At 34.7% G+C, this 20,065-nt stretch overlaps 2 protein-coding genes across 2 annotated transcripts in view; one reads left to right on the top strand and one right to left on the bottom strand.

Annotated features, from left to right (window-relative positions):
- Nucleotides 1–2,054: 2,054 nt before the first annotated feature.
- On the bottom strand, nucleotides 2,055–12,740 carry LOC134844608 (hydroxymethylglutaryl-CoA synthase 1-like). Its single transcript, XM_063861369.1, has 8 exons — nucleotides 12,169–12,740; nucleotides 11,183–11,382; nucleotides 10,950–11,097; nucleotides 9,106–9,303; nucleotides 8,371–8,551; nucleotides 6,843–7,034; nucleotides 4,889–5,016; nucleotides 2,055–2,588 (listed from the first exon to the last, which is right to left on the bottom strand). The coding sequence occupies exons 1-8, from the start codon at nucleotides 12,476–12,478 to the stop codon at nucleotides 2,377–2,379; spliced, it is 1,569 nt and encodes a 522-aa protein (XP_063717439.1). The 5' UTR covers nucleotides 12,479–12,740; the 3' UTR covers nucleotides 2,055–2,376.
- Nucleotides 12,741–15,145: 2,405 nt separating this feature from the next.
- Nucleotides 15,146–20,065, top strand: part of LOC134843552 (cilia- and flagella-associated protein 65-like) — a 340,046-nt gene continuing 335,126 nt past the window's right edge. The window contains exon 1 of the mRNA XM_063859668.1: nucleotides 15,146–15,176. The gene's annotated coding sequence lies outside the window, so the exon portion shown is untranslated. The remainder of the gene's footprint in view (nucleotides 15,177–20,065) is intronic.

The raw sequence follows: 20,065 nt of genomic DNA, 5'->3' as shown, positions 1-20,065 counted from the left end.
ATTTTTTCCCAAAACCTAAATCAGGTAATTAGGTCAGCGAACTTTTTTGTCCTTAAGGCAATTAAAAATTACACTAAAAATACCAGATCAGTTGATGAGCAAACTTAATCACAGTGCGCTTTTTATGCAGGCTAAAAAAAATCAAAAAAATATTTATCAAAAACTTTGCATAAAAAACTCAAAAAAATCTTTGGATCTCTTTAACTATATCCCCCATTTTGCAAAGGGTGGGGAAGATTCGTAAATAGTTTAAAAAATCTGATATGCTTAACTGTTGATTTATTTTTTATAAGGGGATATTCGTTACTAGGTACCCGAGGTGTGATATAATTAAAGAGATCCAAATCTATAAACACAAATTTGGTATTTCATATAGAAATGACGACATTCTTAGCTATCGAAAAAAATTGTTGACTATTACAAACTTAATAGATTAAATAGCAGGGTGATTTTGATTTGTTTTCCCCATTACTGCCCGCTAGGTCCGAAAATTGCGACTGAATCAAAAGCTGATTTAAATTATCCGTACAATAAGCATACAAACTGAAATTTAAAACGCATTTTTGTCAAATTGAGTTGATTTTAGTCTTTATTAACTATATTATTTCTGCTGAAATTCTCAGCAAATGTTCTACTCATCACATTCAACCTGAAGTCAACCAAATTTAAGAAAAACGCGTTCAAATTTCAAGTTTTGATGCGTTTTGCCTGGATTTTTCAAATCAGCACTGTTTGAACTCATACACAAATTTGAAATGTTTTATAATAACTTCATAAACAAAACATGAACAATTCAATTGCCAATATAGATGCTGTAATGATTCGAAAGGGCGAGGGGCCAACATGCCGAATTAAAAGTTTGCCGACCGAAAATGCGAGAAAGTTTTTTTATATTGTCATCTGAGATTAATTTGGTGAATATACAAAACAGTCCCATAAAAAAGAGTCCGAAACATCAAAAAAAAAGGTTCTAAAAAACAGTCCCATACAAAACAGTCCAAAACCAGTTGAATTTCTTGACCTTGATCTTTTGGCGCCGACAGAATTGATCTACGCTTTGAAAACTCAAACAGGGGCAATTAAAGATCAAAGAGCCAAATTTGGAACAATAATTCGGATGAAAATCAAATGAATCATGGTATAGTGGTTAGAGCGTTAGTCTCAAACTCTACAGATCAAAGGATCGAATCTCCGGCGGCAGAAAAAAAACTTTCCAATTTTCCGGAAAAAGTTGAAATTCGGGTAAATATGATAACGGGTATATCTAGGGTACACCAAAGGGTTCAACCTTAGAGGGTTGGGCGGAGGGAAAAGAAAAATCAAATTGCGTTAACTTAAATGTTTCGAATATTATTGCTTTTATTGGGTGGCCGCTTTCTTAAATTGCGTTAACTTTAATGTTTCGAATATTATTGCTTTTATTGAGTGGCCGCTGCTGTTATCTAGGTGTTTCTAATTTCTCTACTATACTACCTATTGTTATCCGGATTAGTTGGAATCAAAATGTGTTTAATATGAGATAAATTTACTTATCAGCTTCTAGAACGATTATCACTTCGATCAATGGGACTGTTTTTTGGACTATTTTTCGGACTATTTTTGGGACTGTTTTGTATGGGACTGTTTTTTTTTACTTTTCTATATTTTTTCGGACTGTTTTGTATTGGACTGTTTTGTATGGGACTGTTTTGTACAGACACGATTAATTTAAGTGTTCATGATAATTAACTGGGCTAATTAGAGCTTAAGCACTTACTTAACACTATGTACTTAATTTAGAAGTTCTTCCACTTCACCCCACCAAACCTTTGTCTAATGCAAAAAAGTGAGACATCAGCAGCAAAACAGCCAACAGTGAAAGACAATAGAAAGATGTTTACGAGCGACATTGCGGCAATGCCATGAAATTGCGGAACCAATCAATTCAACGAAGACACCAACTGTCGGAACAATGACACACTTGATAATTTCAGCAAACTGGCCACCTTAGAAAGACTAAGAACATTAATACATCTAATAAAAAACCATTCCGATAAAAAAGTATCTTCTAAAAACTATTCCAACTTCGTTGTTCATTTTGCCCTGCAAATGCAACAAATTTCCTCATTGCATTGCAGTAAGCTCAATTTAAGAAATATTTGTCAAAATTTTATCGAAATGAGAGTTCATATAATCACACATTTTTAGCTAACTGCGAAAATATTAGGTACATCACAATCTCATTAGAAAAAAATATGCCAAAGGAGAAACGAGTAAATAGCAGCAACAAATTACAGCGCAACGAAATTTAATTTGACGTCAAAATTTTTGATTTCCTCTTGATTGTATACATTATTTTTTAACAAAATTATTGCGTTGGTAGTATGTTAATACATTTCAGCCCTCGGCAGTATGCAGCAAATAAGTCCTCCTGTGTTTTCCGTCCACTTTTGCCAGATAGTAAGTATCTGGTTGTAGACAACTGGTGTCCTGGCTGGGATCTAAAGGTGCCCGGTTGTGACTCATCTCCCTCTGCTCCAGCAGTCTCACAAATTCTTCGGGAGAACACTTCACTCTCTGGTCCAAAATGGAGTCAACACTGGATATGCCTAAATTAGGTTTACATTTAACTAAACAGATGACAACCAACATGGCATCGACTTGATGCTTCTCAATCAAAAATAAAGAATTTTGAAGCGAACTTAATCTGAGACTGATTTTTTCTCTGGAAAAATCAACAGAGAGGCGAAGCTATCACTTGTGATACAAAATAAGAAATCCGCGAAGTCGGAAAAAATTGAAAATATAAAAAAACTAGATCTGTTAAAATGAATCACGCTAGAATTGGTAAAAGCCGTAAATACTTAGCAACCCTTTAAGCCGAAAAAAAAAATCAAAAAGGCTTGAGACTTACAAAAAGTTAAAAAGTCCCCCTCGCCCTCAAAACACAGATTAACTCAAAAAGTATTCGCTCGTGAACAATATGATGCCACTAAGCCGATTAAATACAAGTCGAAATCTATTAAGCCGAAAAACAAGGAAAATAAAAAAGATGAAAACTAAAAAAAATTACGATAAACAAAAATTATTGAGTCCCCCTCAGCCTCAAAACATACATGCACACAGTAACTTTTTTTCGCTCGTCGAAAAACGCAGTATGAGGCCATTAAGCCGATATAATATAGTCAGAAACCAACCAAGCCTAAAACGGCAAAGAAAATAAACGTCAAGAAATTTCATACAGCAGAATAATATCAAAACACTAAGAGCAACTAATGTATATTTCGTTTAGCAAAAAACATTGACGTGGCAACTATGCCGACAAAGCATAAGCAGTCAAATAATAAGCCAATACTTTTTTCTAAAACGGAATATTTCCTGTTTGAAAAAAAACAGGTCAAACAAGGCGTATTCGTTACCTCCAGACCAAAAGTACCTGAAACGCAAAGAAAATTGAATTTAGTATGAACTGAACCCAAATTTACCATTTATAAATTAGACTAATCTGTGAACAAAGTTATTTAGTGGAAAAAACTCAAGTACCCGATTGCAATACCCTTGCTTGTCGCAAGGGTAAATAAAGATCAACAGGCAATTGCAAAAGTATCGCCGAACCAGAAAAAATCTAATTTTCCACGTGTTATAAAATATATATAAATAATTTGTATAATTCAATATAGACAGAACTTTTACGATAGACACTTTTATGAGACGCAAAGAAAATTGAATTTAGTATGAACTGAACCCAAATTTATCATTTATAAATTAGACTAATCTGTGAACAAAGTTATTTGCTGGAAACAAAACTTAAGTACCCGATTGCAATACCCTTGCTTGTCGCAAGGGTAAAGAAAGATCAACAGGCAATTGCAAAAGTACCGCCGAACCAGAAAAAAATCTAATTTTCCACGAGTTATAAAATATGTATCAATAATTTGTATAATTCAATATAGACACTTTTTTTTACAATAAAGCCGACCCAATTTGCGAACACTGGACCAATAATCAATTTTTTGTTCCTCTGCGATATCTGATTATTACAATCCACAATAGAAAATAAGAGTCAGGCTCTATTTTTCTGGCCTTTTGCGTTTTTGTTATTGGAAAGCGTAATTATTCGACCATTTGAAAAATGTGGAGAAACTTTGTTTTCGGGTGTGTTTTAGTTTTTTTCCACGCAAAGTCAGGTACCACAAAAAATCATTGCAATGGGTCGAGTGGTATATCATATTAAAACCCTTTCAGTCGTGATTCGAATTGCGAAAAATTTTTCTCAGTGTCGAAAAAAGATTTTTTGGTCTATTTTCGAGCTAATACCCTCAGTTTTTTTTGATTTTTTGTTCGTTTTTCTAGTCTTTTTTCTACAAAAACTGTTTTCCCGTCCAACTATTTTATTATGAATGTCACATATGCCTAATTTCTATTTTTTTCTTCAGATCTTTTTATCAAACCACGCAGAAAAAAAATATCTCATTTGAAAAAAAATTGTAATTTTTTTGTACTTTTGTAAGATTATGGCCCGAACATTCAGTGCTACTTGCACAGTAACCAGCTATCCTTGTTAATCTTTCCATTCCGTGGAAGATTCTGAAAGGAACTGCCAATCAAACCGCCAAAATGTAGCATTAGTCCTGTAAAAAACCAAGCGCTGCTAATTTCTATTAATCCATGAACGCTTAAAATGCAATCAACTTTATTGATCATCATCGTCATGGCAATTTTTTTGTGCTTTTTCTTGAATTCAGAAATGAAAACATATCTGGATAATCTCTTAGATGGGCACCTCATTTTTGTTTTTCTACTCTCATTTTTTATAGCTTTTGAAAGTTTGCAATAATTTTAAATTATTGGAGATAGCTGGCTACTGTGCTTTAACAATCCGATGTTCGAATACAGAATAAATTTCTACCTTTGAGGAGTCTGTCGACTCTCTCTTCTTTGTTTGATACTGTTATGGAATACATGGTGGCAGCCATCCCACTGCCATAGCTGAACATGGCCACTCTTTTGCCACATAAATCACTACTCGACACTCCACTGAAACAAACAAAAGTTAGATCAACAAGGTAACTGGAAACTACACGGATGATAGTTCGTTTCATGACAAAAGCAAGTATGAACAAAGAAGCGAAGTTGCACTTCGCATACACGAGCCGAATTATGACCGATAACGGTACTGGGAAAAACTGCACGAGTAAAACAAAAGTAAAACTGCACGAGTCTACAAAACTTTATAAAAGACGCACGCCATTTATGACGCATTAGCAGTACCAGTCAATTTGAAAAAAGAAGAAATTTACCAAAAAACATGCCTCAATTCAAAGAGCACTCTATGGAGCGGTAATAACATGAAAAAAATTAAATGTATTAGAAAAAATGAAATTTTTTTTTAATTTGAGATTTTTTGTTAAAATCACCCCCCCACACGCCATGTTAATGACAAAATGATAAAATTCGCTCCTAGTAACAAAACAATTATGGCAAATAAGCTTCCTTCAACCAACTTGGAACGATTTCTATGACAGATTAAATCTCCGCTTACGCGTTAATAGAGCAAAATATATCGCGCGTTAATTGTCCCAAATTGGCCAAAACGGCAATTTTTAAACCCCCCTAATTTTATGAAAAATGATCACAGGTAAAATATCTTTCCAAATTTAAGCTCAGGACAACAACACTTTTTGAATGATATAAAATCCCGTCAAAATGGCTAGTTAAAAAGTCTTAGAAAAGTCTTAGGCTAGTTAGAAAATTGTCTGAAAAAAAACCACCCCGAGCACAAATATTCCGTTACTTTCGTTATGAAAGTCGGAACAATAATAGTCTGTTTTAAAATCCTTAGCATTGGCTGTACTTAATAGTTGGTTATTGATCAAAATGAACAAATTTTATCGCAACAATATTTGCGTCGCAACAATATTTGCGACTTAGGTTGGAACAAAAAGATAGTTCATACTATAACACAAGCATTGCTTGTGCAATTAAGTTTGAGTTCGCCGAAATTCGCGAAACAAAAACAAAAAAACGCATATAGTTGACATTATGCCTAGGAAATTAGACAATAAGCAAATTAGAAGGATGCTACAAAAACGAAATTAGACGGATGTATGATTGACTTGAGAAATTTTTGGCCACCGAAATTCAACTGTTGTCTGCAAACAATTTTATTTTTCTAACGCAATTTGCCTGCAAACAATTTTAATCTCTCTCACTTTCGTCCATTTTTTCACAATTGCAGTTTTGCAAAATCGTCTAATTTCTTTTTAAGTACCTCCGTCTAATTTGCTTATCGTCTGATTTATCAACCCCCAGTTGACATCTACGACCAATATGACCAATCTATATTTTGAGACCCATGTGTCATACATGCACCGACAGAAATATTGATTCCCTTGGGCTGATCAATGATTGTGAAACGTCGTTACAGAAAATGGTGAAAAATAAAATATTACATAGTTGATTGAAAATTTCACTGATAATGACCAACAATTAGGAAATTCTCGGTAAAAGCAGTTCTTATAGACTCTTAGAGATGCCTCTAACTAGTTAAATTAAAGTTCCAGACTTACATGAACGTTCTAGACATTGAACGTTCTCCCGACAAGCAAAACAAACAACGTAATCATAAATTTATTAAATTATACATGATGAATAAATTATCTATCCTGAACACATTTGTTCTTTATACGTTCATCTATAGCAAAAAAACACTCAAATAGGACGTGTTCAAAAAATTATGAAAACTGAAAACATGCGATGTAGCCCCCCCCCCCCTTTCACGATTGCTACATAATTAGCATAACAACCATTGAATAATTAGTCAGAGATCGTCATAGACCTTCTGTAGCATACATCTAGCTCACCTGGTGAGGAATGAGACTAAGCAGGAGTATAGTGAGGGAGTGTACATGTTTCCTACTCTCCTCGCAACCCTCAGTCCCGGCTCAGTCTTCTCAATGAACAACTGTCTGCTCATATCCACCAGAGTCCGCTCCAACTGCTTGTTGTGGTAACTCGCTTTACCCCTCAGACAATTTGATCCTCCCGAGGAGTCACTGAAATACGATGCCACAACATTTTTCTTTGTATATAAACTGCGGCTGTTTTATTATATATACATGTTCTTAGTGCTAGCTAGTATCATATTGCCAAATTTTCGAATGCTTTTTTTAATTATCGATAACCTTATGATATTATTCCTAATCCTAGATCCACATCAGAGTTCAATTAAACGCAATGTGATTTCTGTTCAAAGGCGTAGGGTAATTTTTTCAGCCAGTTTCCAGCTGAGTACCATCTGAAAGGAAACTCACAAGGAGTCAAGTGTGGCACCATATCAAAGCACTATTGACCGTGATTCAGATTCTCAAAAAAAAATCAAAAAATCGTCGTAGTGTCGAGAAAAGCTGGTCTGCATTTTGTCATTTCAGACCAAAATTGGTCTGAAAAATGTTTTTCAGGCTGATTTTGATGTTCAGACAACTTGTGTTTTAATTTTTCATCAACTTAAATAAAGTACGTCATGAATTTATTATTAGGCCTCATCCCCTCAAATGAGAAATTCGAAATAACTGATAATTTATGAAATCTTCGTTTTTTCAATTTGAAATTTTCGTTTTTTCATGTGTTCGAAATATTCTGTGCATCTTTCTTACAAACTAAAAAAAAACACTTTACGTTTCTTTCAACTTAATTACATTCAAAAATAGCACTCAAATAATCATTCGTGCTTTGTGTTTTACTCAAGTTTTACCCCAAAAATGGGTCATTTTGGCTTTTCTTAGTTAATCAAAAATTACGCCAAAAATACCCAGTCGGTCATAGACACAATTATATCAATGTGAGCCCCTTACGTAGCCCAACAAAATTTAACAAGGGTATAATTTCTAAAAACAATTGTAAACCGTTTAAAAATTGTTTTTAAATAAAAAGTTGGTATTTTATGTAGTAAAAACGACCTTTTTTTGTCTATCAAACAAAAATAAATTAACTTATAAAATGTTTTGGAGATTATACCCTTCTTAAATTTTGTTGGGCTACGTAATGGGCTCACATTGATATAATTATGTCTGTGACCGACTGGATATTTTTGGCGTAATTTTTGATTAACTAAGAAAAGCCAAAATGACCCATTTTTGGGGTAAAAATTTGAGCCCGAATTTCTCAAAACAAATTACACCATATTAATTCTGTTAAAATTTTGAGCAAGTTTTGTCTTCGTTAGTGTTCACCTAAACTCAACCCAGTTTGAGAAAAACGCGTTTTAAGTTTCAAGTTTAGCGCGTTTTGTCCGGTTAATTCAAATCAGCACTGTATAAGCAATGGATTGATTGTAATCACAATTTAATCGTGCCTTCAACTGCTACCACCCCTGATCGTACCGTACCGTACCCGGCTGCCAGTGTCTGGAGTGGTTCGAACTTGGCATCTCTCTGTGAGTGGGGCAGTTTGTCCAGGTATTCACACAGCACCAGTCTGCCCAGGGACTTCTGTACAATCTTGCAGAAAGGAGTGTGGAAAAGTATTGCGTCGAAACAATCCAAGTCTAATCTGGTCTCTGTCACTTTTTCTTCTGAAAAAAAAATAAATTTAATAAAATGATTTTTGGGTCCTTTCATTATGTATGTCCTAAAAAATCATTATAGGACTATATAACTCTTCTGACAAATCGTTTGCAGTTTCTTGCTAGCGTTTTGGAGCTTTTCATGAGAATAATGGCACTCTTCATCTTACAATTGTGCTAATAACAGGAGCATGACTTTCCTATTTTTCTAATCAAACGAGGCTCAGCGTACAAATGATCCAACAATTTTGAAAAAGAAAAAATCACCTTGCTGTTAAAAGAAACAATAAAATCAATACCCAACAAAATTTTTCCGAAAAACACCAAGTCTCCGGGATCTACTAAACAATCCCCCCTTTGGTATATCCACCCTTGTTGATAAAAGCAGCATATTAGCACTAGAGCTTTCAATTGATAATACTATTTTCACTGCATTCTGATTGGTCGAAAACTCCACTATTTAAATCTACATTTAACAATCTCCATTCTCTTTCTTGAAATGAGGGAGGGAGATTGTTAAGTATATCCGTTCTTTAAACGTGTTCTCCAAGATTTTTTCATACCTTCTCTGAGTGTACTGTTGGTTTTGGTCTTGATACTTCTGTTGATATTGTTGAACTTGGTTCTGTATCTACTGTAACATGTGTCCAAGGCACTCAAGTAGCACTCCACAGATAGAGGTCCATCCACTTCTGGATATTCAGAATCCAGTCTGGGCTTGTAGAAGTCATACACGTGGCGCATCTCAGTGCCCCTTAGACCTGCACAAACGATCAGAAACATCAGATAATGAACCAGTCTAAAACATCGAAAACCATCCAACACTTTTACTGATTCTGTCAGCCTATTATATGAAAATCAACATCTTTTAAATATATTTCTGCAATAAAATAAATTCGGTTCATTTTTTTGCCTAAATAATTTTTTACAAATAAGCAACTTTTTTATCACCCAACAAAAAGATCATCCAGTGAACACTTCTCAAATACGAGAATGCGCTCGGCAATTTTTAGTCGACCAAATTGATGGTCTGAGCTATTCCAAATCAGTATACAGACCCCATTTTGACAAATATAGATTTGATTTGTTTATATTAGTTTAACAAGCTTAAGAAAGAAAGAGAAAGAATTTCTCAATAATAGTATAAGTAGACAACATTAATTTTTACATCTTTTTTTAGGCAACTCATTTTAAATGTTGTACAAAATACCAGAATGGAGTGGATAGGCTAAAAAAACAATACGTACCTATCGAGAGTCTATCCGAACACAGATATATGACAAACTTAATTAAAATAAGAAAAGAAAACGGGAATTTTTAAAAATAATTATACCAAGAAAATCACAAAGAAGCCAAATACGGTTTGATTTTCACTGATTTTACGCGATTACTAATCCCATATAATTTAACACCAGTAAGAAGGAATCAAAAACAAAATTTCCGAAAAAGAAAAAGGACGATATCTCGAAAACTAGAAGGATTTGGGCAATTTTTTGGACAAAAATAGCAAGCTTGACAGAGTGCTTTGATAGCATTTAGCCACTGGGTTCAAAATACAAAAACATATAAAAAGTTGATTGAAAATGGAATATACTGAATCATTACTTCCAAGTAAAATTTTTTAAAAATTGTGAACAAAATTTGTTGCTTAATTTTTGGTCATTTCACAAATTTTTCCAGGCAACAGATTGTTATGGCTAAATATCTTCAGCAATTTTGTACCTCTATTAGTTAGAGAGCATGATTCAGACTTATTCAGATTACTGGTTGTAAATGCAAAATTTTTCGCTGAAAACATTGAATTTAAGAAAAACCTTTGGTGTCTATGATTTAAAGATCGAAGGCAAAACTTCAATATATCGTATATGAAAAGTTCATGTACCGTTAGGATTGTGTTATACTATCATACTTCCTCTTGAAAAAAACAATTCGAACTATTTTTCGCTGCAACGTATAAATTTGGTTCAAAAGAGAAAAACTGGTACCTAAAACACAAGCAAATTATGCCCTAGTTTCGTTTTAATTTTTTGAATATGAAACACAAGCAACAATTTGTTATCCAGTACAGCACCCAGAATTTTACAGAATGGCTTCGACTCATACATAATTACAGCTTGGTGAATTTGAAGAGTAGAAGCACATCCATTTCTATCAAAAATTTTTTAAGTTGTTTTTATCTGAGTTGAAAGCTAATTTTTTTTGCACAACCATTTGGAAACATTCGTTAAATCTTTTTGAAATAGATCAAAGCACAAGCTTTTACATGCCACATTTGTATCATCAGCAAAAAGAAAGACATATGAATCAGTGGCTGAAAGAAGCAGGTCATTAATGTAAATAAGAGAAAGAAGAGGGCCAAGAACGGAGCCCTGCGGTACCCCTGTATTAAGATTGATTGATTGATTACCTCTGTCAAGCACTAGTGCGGCGTGTGGCCCCACCACCATGGCTATGGCCCCCGCTCCCCCAGTGGGTCTGGCTGCTCCCTGTGCGTAGACTGCTATGTCCGCCCCCACCACCAGACCTAATCTTCCATCCCAACTGCTGCTCTCTACCTAAGGGGACCAGCGATTGAGTATTCAGGAAATTGTGACTACAAATATGCTCCCAAGAATGCTTATGTTCCTTTACTCAACTCACCCACTGGGCCGTGTTGAAGAGTGCAGCTGTGGCCCCATAACAAGCATTCACACTATCAACGCCCTCAAGGTCTGTGTGCCCCTCCCCCTCCCCCTCCCCCTGTTCGAATAGTTGCATCAACACAGTCTTCACACTCTTGCTTCTATCCAGAATAGACTCAGTGCCCACCTCCAGCCGTCCGAAGTCACGAGGCGAAAAACCTGTATTCATAACACGCATTTATCAGTAGAAAATAAAAATCAATTGATTATACTAAATTTAAAAAAGCACACTGAAGAAATCGCAACAGAAGAAAGGTAAACAGATAATTCATGAAAAAAAATGTTGATTGAGCTTTTTTTAAAGAAATATTTAATTTCAACTAATTGGAATACGAAAGTCGGCAGGCTATACAGGGGCGGATCTAGGATTTTCTCGAGGGGGGGGGGGGGGGGGCGGATTTTCAAAAAATTTTGACGACCTTTTTTTTAGGTCGACCAAATTGATTTTTCGAGCTCTCCTAAAGCACTATTTTGCACCTATTTGGCTAAATTTTCTGCGCCGCAGGCAAATTTTTGAAAAACAGTTTAAAAAAGCCGTTTTTGGGCACTTTTTGAAAAATTTTGACAAAAAAATCGCGTTTTTTTGGCGCGCGCTCCCCCTCAAAGTTCGTATATATTGGCGCCAAAGACGCCTTTAGAAAAATTTATTTTAGTGTCGGTCGGCCAAAAATGGTTTTCTGAAAAAGTATCAAAGGGGGGACCCTTTGGGTCGGCAGGGGTCGAATCCCTTAAGAGAAAGAGGCGTCTGCCCCACCCCACCCCCACCCCCCCCTCTAAATCCGCCCCTGAGGCTATATAACATCTGGAATAGTGCTCAGCAAAAAATCGCTTTTTACGACTCCCCGTGCCCTAAATTGAAAATTTATTTCGGTCCTTGTGCTTTCTCTAGATTATTAAATTCTGTCTGATGCTTAAGATTTGGGCATATGAATACCAATTACTCGCCTTGTCTCTTGAACAGCCTGCTCACAGCTGTAAGTGCAAGCGAATTCACATCTTCATTATCAGCCACAAAGCCCATCTGCTGTTGACCCAAACCCACAGTATATTTGCCCACAAAGGACTTGGCCTTACTACTACCTTGGCCTCCTCCGTCAAACAACTCAAGTTCACTTTGATCCACAAACAGATTCGGGACATAGAGCTCCATAGCTATAATGCCAACATCATCCGGCCATGATCCACTATTTCCAGAGCCATAACTGCCACTACTATGGATGTCACCATTTACTACAGCGCCAGATTCACTACTCATTGTCAAGCAAAAAATATATCAAAGACAAAAACAAGAAAGGTCAATATGTCAACAACTGTGTAAATATTTAAACTCCGGATAACCGAGCAGCAGATTTCTCCAAAGATAAACTCAGAATGGGTAATCTTTTGGATCTTCGAAAAAGCTATCGAAAACAGCTTTGATAATGCAGCGTAATATCGATATAATCTAGTATCGCTCAGCTCAATGTGATCTGAAAACAGCAAAACTGAGCAAAATTTTCGAAATTCAGCAGCTCAAATTAGATATGAGGTTAGAAAAACACATACCAACATTAGGCCTATTATAACCGCAAATTGACCACTACCACTTAGCTCTTATTTATAAAAACACTCATTCTCGCTTTTCTGTGTTTCATTGTTACCACAATAGCAAGAATCGTATCATCATTCATGAATCTAGTTAAACCCTGGGGAAAAAATTAAAAAGGAATTGTAGTTGCTCCGATTCAGACTACAAGTGGATCCGATTTTAGTGGATCCGATTCCGATCCACTTAACATTCAATTTTAGCAACAAAATCAGAAACTTAACTTTTCCCAATAATAATTCGCTCTCCATTTTTACTTAAGGTTTTGAATTCGGATGGAATGACTTCTGGGAAAGGCAAAGCTGATTAAATCGTAATATTACGAGACAATTAGGATTATAAGTCCTAGTTCTTGTTACTTTTTTTTTGAAAAAATCAGCACCGATTAACGGATATATGAGATATTATCAGTAGCTGTAGATCACACTTATAATGTAGATATCGGAAACTTTTGCAGACCAAAAGAAATGAGCGAGATGAGAAGAACAAAAATAAAACGAAGAGAAAGGATTCAAAATTTATTGTCAGAAGGTTCATCGATATTTTGACAAAAAATCCACAGAGAAATTGAAACAAAAGCTGCAAAAACTAAACATAGCCAACTGACAATTGGAAAATAGTAATGAATGGAAGGGAAGAGAGAAAAAAACTGACCTGTTGTTTTTTTTGAAAAAAAATCTTATTTCGAAATTTGAAGAAAAAACATATGCCCATAAAGCTCTTTGAATTTCAAGAAAATTTTATGATTGGTATTTTGTTGACAAAATTAACCCAATTTAAGAAAACTGGATCAATACAAAGTTTTTATTCGGCTGGGAAGTCCACTTTCGAAAAAAAATCCTCTTTCGAAACTAGAAGTCGTTCATGCTTTTTCGCGGTATTCAAACGTTCGTATGTCGGGAAGCCTATTTATGTAAATTCAGCAGATGAACTTCAATTACACTCAAAAAGTGCATATATACCTAAGTGCATTCATTAATGCATTAATAGTATGAATGCACATCTGTAGTTATTACAACATTTTAAGACTTTTCCCTGAAAAAGAACAAATAAAAAAATTACCAAAACTTATGAAAAATTAATCAATACGTTCATTACTATTAGTAATATGAAAGAAAACAAGTACGTTTTCAATAAAAATTTTCCTCGCAGTGTCATCCACAACAAATTTCATAGCCTAAAAAATTTTTGGCCGATATAAATTAAAACCGAGAGGCGTTCAGTAAAATATCACACCAAATAAGTCAAATTCAACAAAGCCATGAGTCAACCTATTTTTAACAAGTTCATTTGAACTTCATTGATCTTCCAAAGAAACGTATATTTTTCATATTCACAGGCCCTGTATTATTATATCTATGATGTTACAATAGAGGGCCGTATATCCTTAAATATCGTCAAGAAGATTATTCGGATGAACGCCAAGCTCTGGATATTCCAATTTCCTTAAACATCCATGTAGTAAATTGTGGGAAAAAGTTTTCAATAGATGCTTTAAAACTAAGAAATTTTCAACAAAACAAATGAAAATTTTGTTTCAGCCTTTTTCAAAACTTTACCCTTAAATGTTATGCATATGAAAGGCAACAAATTTTCAAACAAAATAATGACCAAAGAATTTTCCTCAGTGCAATAAAAAGTGAGTAATAAGATGGAATCATTCAAGGCTGACGCCTCAACGACAAAAACAATGTGCGTTAGTGCTCCCAAATAGGCAATTTTGGAACATTTTTTAATTTTGAACTACTTGTTCAAAAAGGGCACAGATAAAATACCTTTTGAACTTGAGCTCAAGGTTTCATTTTTTGTCAGTTGGTATGTAACATCCGTTCATAAAAAATTATTTTTTCAGGTTCATTTTGGCTGCTGGAGCCAATATAGCCGGCCTGTTTTTTCTGGAAGACTCAAGGAGTAAAAAAAAACACCCACTTTATCAACGGCCTCTTGTAAGTTCCGGTTGAAGTTTTAACGTTGCTGTTCTTATAATTCTATCTTTTGCGAAGTACGTTTCTACTTCTAGAGCCGTCTTAAACATATTAAACCAAATTGATTTGTCCCATATAAAACCGGTGTACGCTTGTGATCTTGGATACTCTTTCTTCAAACAGTAAAAATGATCTCCGCTGGAAATCTACGATAGAGGGATAATTGATCGACGAATAGAAAAAGAAAATGAACTGGAGTGAGCGCTGCCAAGTCACTCGTATGATTGGTATGAATGGTTTTCCAATCAGTAATTGCTCCACCAGGCATATCGCAGTATTGTTATGAATAGAGAACCTAGCAACGCTATCAGTACTCGTTTGCAGCTTCTGTCCAAATTCAGCAAAAACCAGCCTAATTGTTGTGATAAACTTATTAAATAGTTTCAGAGATGGAAGATATAAATGATGTTATATCACAAATCAATCATATCAAAGAATCAATTAAAACCGGAATCGAAGGAGAGTCACAGAGTCTTCTTTTCCAAAAATTTATTGAAGTAATCGAACTTCAGCAACGGAAATAGCAGTTCTAGAAAACGAACAATGTCAATTAAGAAAGAAAGTTATTGAAAAATCAAACGATATACACGAAGTATGCTGACGGGTTGTAGAAGTAGTGAAATATTCGAGACAGCTTTGCTTACTTTTTGTAAACCGTGACTATAGTGAAGTAATCAATTTGATGCGTCACTATCTGAAAGTCAATCTTAGCGTCAACACTATAGCCGCCTGTTATTATGATCATTAAATTCATAATTCATGCGGATAAAGATATATTGTTGAGAAGGAAAGGATGGCTGAAAAATGTTAAAAATCTGAGAAATGTTCCTATCATGATCGAGGAATGCCCCGAGAGGAAAGCCCCAAGAGACCGAAAAAATAAAACAAGAAGCTAGACAATTGGTATTACCAGGTTACACATACAAACAAAACGTATACGCCCGTAACTCCAATAGCTTCTCACAAGACCCCGTTCAAAAGAAGTCCAGCAATGAGTTCAAATCTTCTCCCCCAGAGTAGCGTAGAAGACAAATATCCGAAAAAAAACATTAATGGAAGCGGACACTACCGTAAATCATCGAACGTGCGCCTAAATAACTGGAATTCCCTGACTACCACTTACGCTGCAAAGAAAACCTGAATCAGAAAAGCGTTTTGAGACCAAAAAGAAAGTTCATGCTCTCGCCACTTGAAGAAACAAATCAAAGTAATCTAGCTAATGACTTAATAAATGCTCTTGTACCAGCCATTGTTAGTGCTATTTAACCTGTTGTTTAAGTTGCTAGAAACTCATCCCCCCACAGAGGAACTCCCTTTTCAGTTGAAAAAGGATCCGATGAAAAAAAACATCTGCTGTAATTGCTGTGCTACTCATTAACGCTACGCCCCTGAAGAAGTATGTTGAAGACTTGGAAGCACTTATATATTGTCTTGAATCTCCGCCGTCAACATTATGTATCACTGAAACCTTGTTAGGTACTCAAGACGATTCTAACGCAGAGTGAAGTCTCATGAATTGCGAGGTAGAGTTGAAATGATTCAAGCCGTGAAGTGGATCAATTTTAAAGAATTGCCGATAGTTTTTGAAGAGGCTTTAGCGAAGAAAATCTCAAACCTAGGTTTCCAATTTGTCATAACTGTAATAAATAACCCTCCAAGAACAAATAATTAACTATTTTTTTGTAAATTTAGATAGCTTTCTCGAGTTCACATCATGTCAAATACCACAGACTGTATGCGGAGATTTCAATATAGATAGTTAAAAACCAATTGGATAAGTGCCAATTACACAAACACGTTCAACTCATATGGTTTTGACTCTCTTGTCAAAGAGGCAGCCCGAGTGTAATCAACAACAAAAACTTGTCTCGATCATTTTTCAGTGAGAGATGTAGACAATGCAAATGTACATGTTCTCGAACACCAAAATTGTTCTGATCCTTATCGTGTTAGTTTCAGTTTTCCAATAAAACAAAAATTGGAAGAAGGCCTTGAAAATGTCCGAGATATGTCCTTTTCGAAATCCTCCGACCTAGTTGAAAAGTTCCTATGTTTGCTCAATCATCGATTTAATGATTTCAAAATATCGAATACTAATGAAAATTTTGACAAATTTCATCTGCTTTCTCAAAACACACTCAATGAATATGCACCTAAAATGTAGCGAAATTGTAAAGAACAAAACTAGCTCCATGCTATACAAATCGAGTAAAAAACTTGAAAAACTAGAGAAATAAAGTACAAAAAAATTGGGTTTGTGATAAAAACGATACGAATAAACCAAACCAATTTAAGCGAGCGAGGCAACAGTTAGAAAAAGAAAAACTGCAAAAGACATTTTATTTCAAAAAATTTAATAAATGTATCAGAGACCCACAGACAAACTTTCAAACTGCTCAATGAGCTCAAAGGAAAACAATCGAGTTCATTATCAGTACCCAGTCTTTCCTCATGTTGCATTCTCACCGAGCATCCTTCACTTTCGACTGCCGTGGAAAAACTCAATAATTTTTTTGTAAGAATGGTTTTAACTATACAAAAAATATGAATTATCAGAGTCCAGTGTACCTTCCTGGAATAAAAATTTCTTTTTCTAGAAACTTGGCGATGACAATATAAGCAACCAAATATTCAAATTGGCAACCTCAGTAATTTCGGCGATTCTCTCGATATTAATTAACCTATTATTTCAAGAAGGCAAATTTTCAAATGAATTAGCAAAAGCCAAAGTTTTGCCATTACACAAAGATGATTCAAAGAACGATGAAAACAACTATCGTGCAATGGCAATACTGAATGCTTTGAGTAAGTTTTATGAGCGAGTAATCTACAATAGAGTATAAGCATATTTCGAGAAAATCAATTTGTTCTATAAGAGTTTGGATTCAGAACTAAGCACAGTACTATTGATGCCTTAGTTGAGGTAACTAAAAGATTAAGACATGAAAAAAGGGGCGAAAAAATCAGTTTTTTCTGGGATATCAAGAAAGCGCTCGAGACTATTGATCCGAAGATATTAAATAAAAAATTGAACGTTTACTGAATGAAAAGCAAAGCATCAGACTGGTTGAGCAATTATCTAAGTAATCGCCAACAGCGTATATAAATGTCTGGTAAAAGTTTTTCCTGGAAACACAATGTTTGCGTTGTGCCATAGGGCTCAATTTTAGATCCTCTGTTGTTCCTGTTTCTTATCTATAGAAACGATCTTCCTAGTGCATGTAAAAACACTCAGGTGTTTCTCTTCACAGACGATACAAATTCACTAGGATGCACAGCTTTAGAAGTTCAGAACTATTTGAGTTATATAAGTAATTGGTTAAATGCCAATAAACTTTCCTTGAACTTAGACAAAACAGTGCAACTGAAAGTAGAATTAAGTGCTTCCAATTTAAACCAACCACTTTCTATCACTCATGAAAACGTTTAAACTGCATCTTTTTGCAAGTATTTAGGGATTAGCTAATATTCTTAGCTAATAATTATAGCTGCCAATAAAAAATCAAGCAGTTTTGATAGAATAAACTTTATTTTTAAATTAAAACTTGGAATTAACTCCGTTCAGAACTGCTAACTAATATGCATCTGTCATAAAATCATATGATCATTATGGGAAGAAATACAAAAAAATCTTACAAAAAATTAGTTGAAGGGAGCTGTGATCTTTTCTTCAGATAACCTGGGGAAAAAATTAAAAGGGATGTCAATTAAATCAACCGTAGGGAGCTGTCAAACTAGGATGAAAAAAGTATTAAATGGGTTTTTTGAAAAAACTAATTTAAGATATATTAGATCACACTTGCATAGTCTTAATCGAAACTTCATTTTTGTCGAAACTTACCATCTGAAACTTACAATTAGAAAAAGTTTTTGTTTGGTTTTTCCAACGGCAAGGCATGTCAAATGAAAATTCAATTTTCTGAGATTTATCAGCTGGAACTTACCATCCCAGTTATAAAGAAAACATAGCTTTAACACATCAAATTGCAGAAGTTTAGTGAAAATCGGGCGCAAAAAACTTTTTGCAATTCACCTTGGTAAATTCATCTGAAACTTGGTAAAAAACAACTTAATAAATAGGGAAACCTATGACCTATATCAATACATTGCAACCCTAATCCCTATCTTAAAACATAGCTGGCGGACAGGATGTTCTATTCCCTATCCTAAAACATGGATGTCTGCAAGGACCCCTCAAGCTCTGCTCACGCTTCTACTACTGATATTTTTAAGCTTCTGTACGAGATCGCGTTTCGTAGAAAGCTCCAAAAGCATTTTTCTAACTTTTTGAAAAAAAATAGTATTCATTGTTAATAAATAATATGAAAAATTTTCTAATTGTATTTACTTTTTATCAAACAGATAAATAAAACACATAATTTAGAGTTGTTTCGCGGAGAGATAAACCTTAAAAAAGTAGAAATCTTCAACGGCTTTGTGCAAGTTGAAAGCTAAGATGAAACTCTCATTGCTTTAAAATACGATTTTTATATCATTGAAATCAGCATGATAACATATTGGTCATTGAATTCAAATACATTGCTGGTTTAACTATATAATTTTCGGGTACAGTTAAATTGACAGAAAATGCAAGTTTTGTTCACGCTGTTTAGCCTAATGCTTATGTGACTGGCTTCTTCCGACCAGCTGAAAAGTTCAACGACTGTTTTCACATAGCTTTAAAACTTTTCCACACTTGAGCTGAGAGCACCACACAACAAAAGGAGAATGATCTTCGAACATCGGGTGAATGTAATCGATTTTAGGAAACTCGTGGACTTTCTGGTAGATATAGCTAACACGCTTTTCAATGAAATTAATATAAATCCAGTCCATAACTTCAACTTTCAAACAAGTATTGGCATTGAACAGCGTGTGTTTGAAAAATGGATGAGCTTTTGGGCATTGTGTTAAGCACTTTGCATCAATGTTGATCACTGGATCAAACTTAATATCCCGTGTTTTTGCCCTCCAATAAAATGCATGTTGTGTCTTTGAATTGTCTTCGACAATCAATATATCTCCGTTTTGAAAATCACTTCCAAAAATAGGCCTGATAAATTTACTGCCAGCAACCAAACTTAATTTAAAATTAAACCATTTGCCCTCTTGCAAATAGACAAAATCGCTGTCTGACTTGGGAAAATTACTATGGGACAATTTTGCAGATCGGACTCCCAATCTGCATCCATTATAAATTCCAATTTGCCTTCAACCTTCTCCAACTTCCATGAACGTATCACAACGCCTCTGCTTACCTGAATAATATCTA

Source organism: Symsagittifera roscoffensis, chromosome 4, assembly GCF_963678635.1.
Source record: "Symsagittifera roscoffensis chromosome 4, txSymRosc1.1, whole genome shotgun sequence".
NCBI classification, from domain to species: domain Eukaryota; kingdom Metazoa; phylum Xenacoelomorpha; order Acoela; family Convolutidae; genus Symsagittifera; species Symsagittifera roscoffensis.
This window is presented reverse-complemented; position numbering and strand designations above follow the sequence as displayed.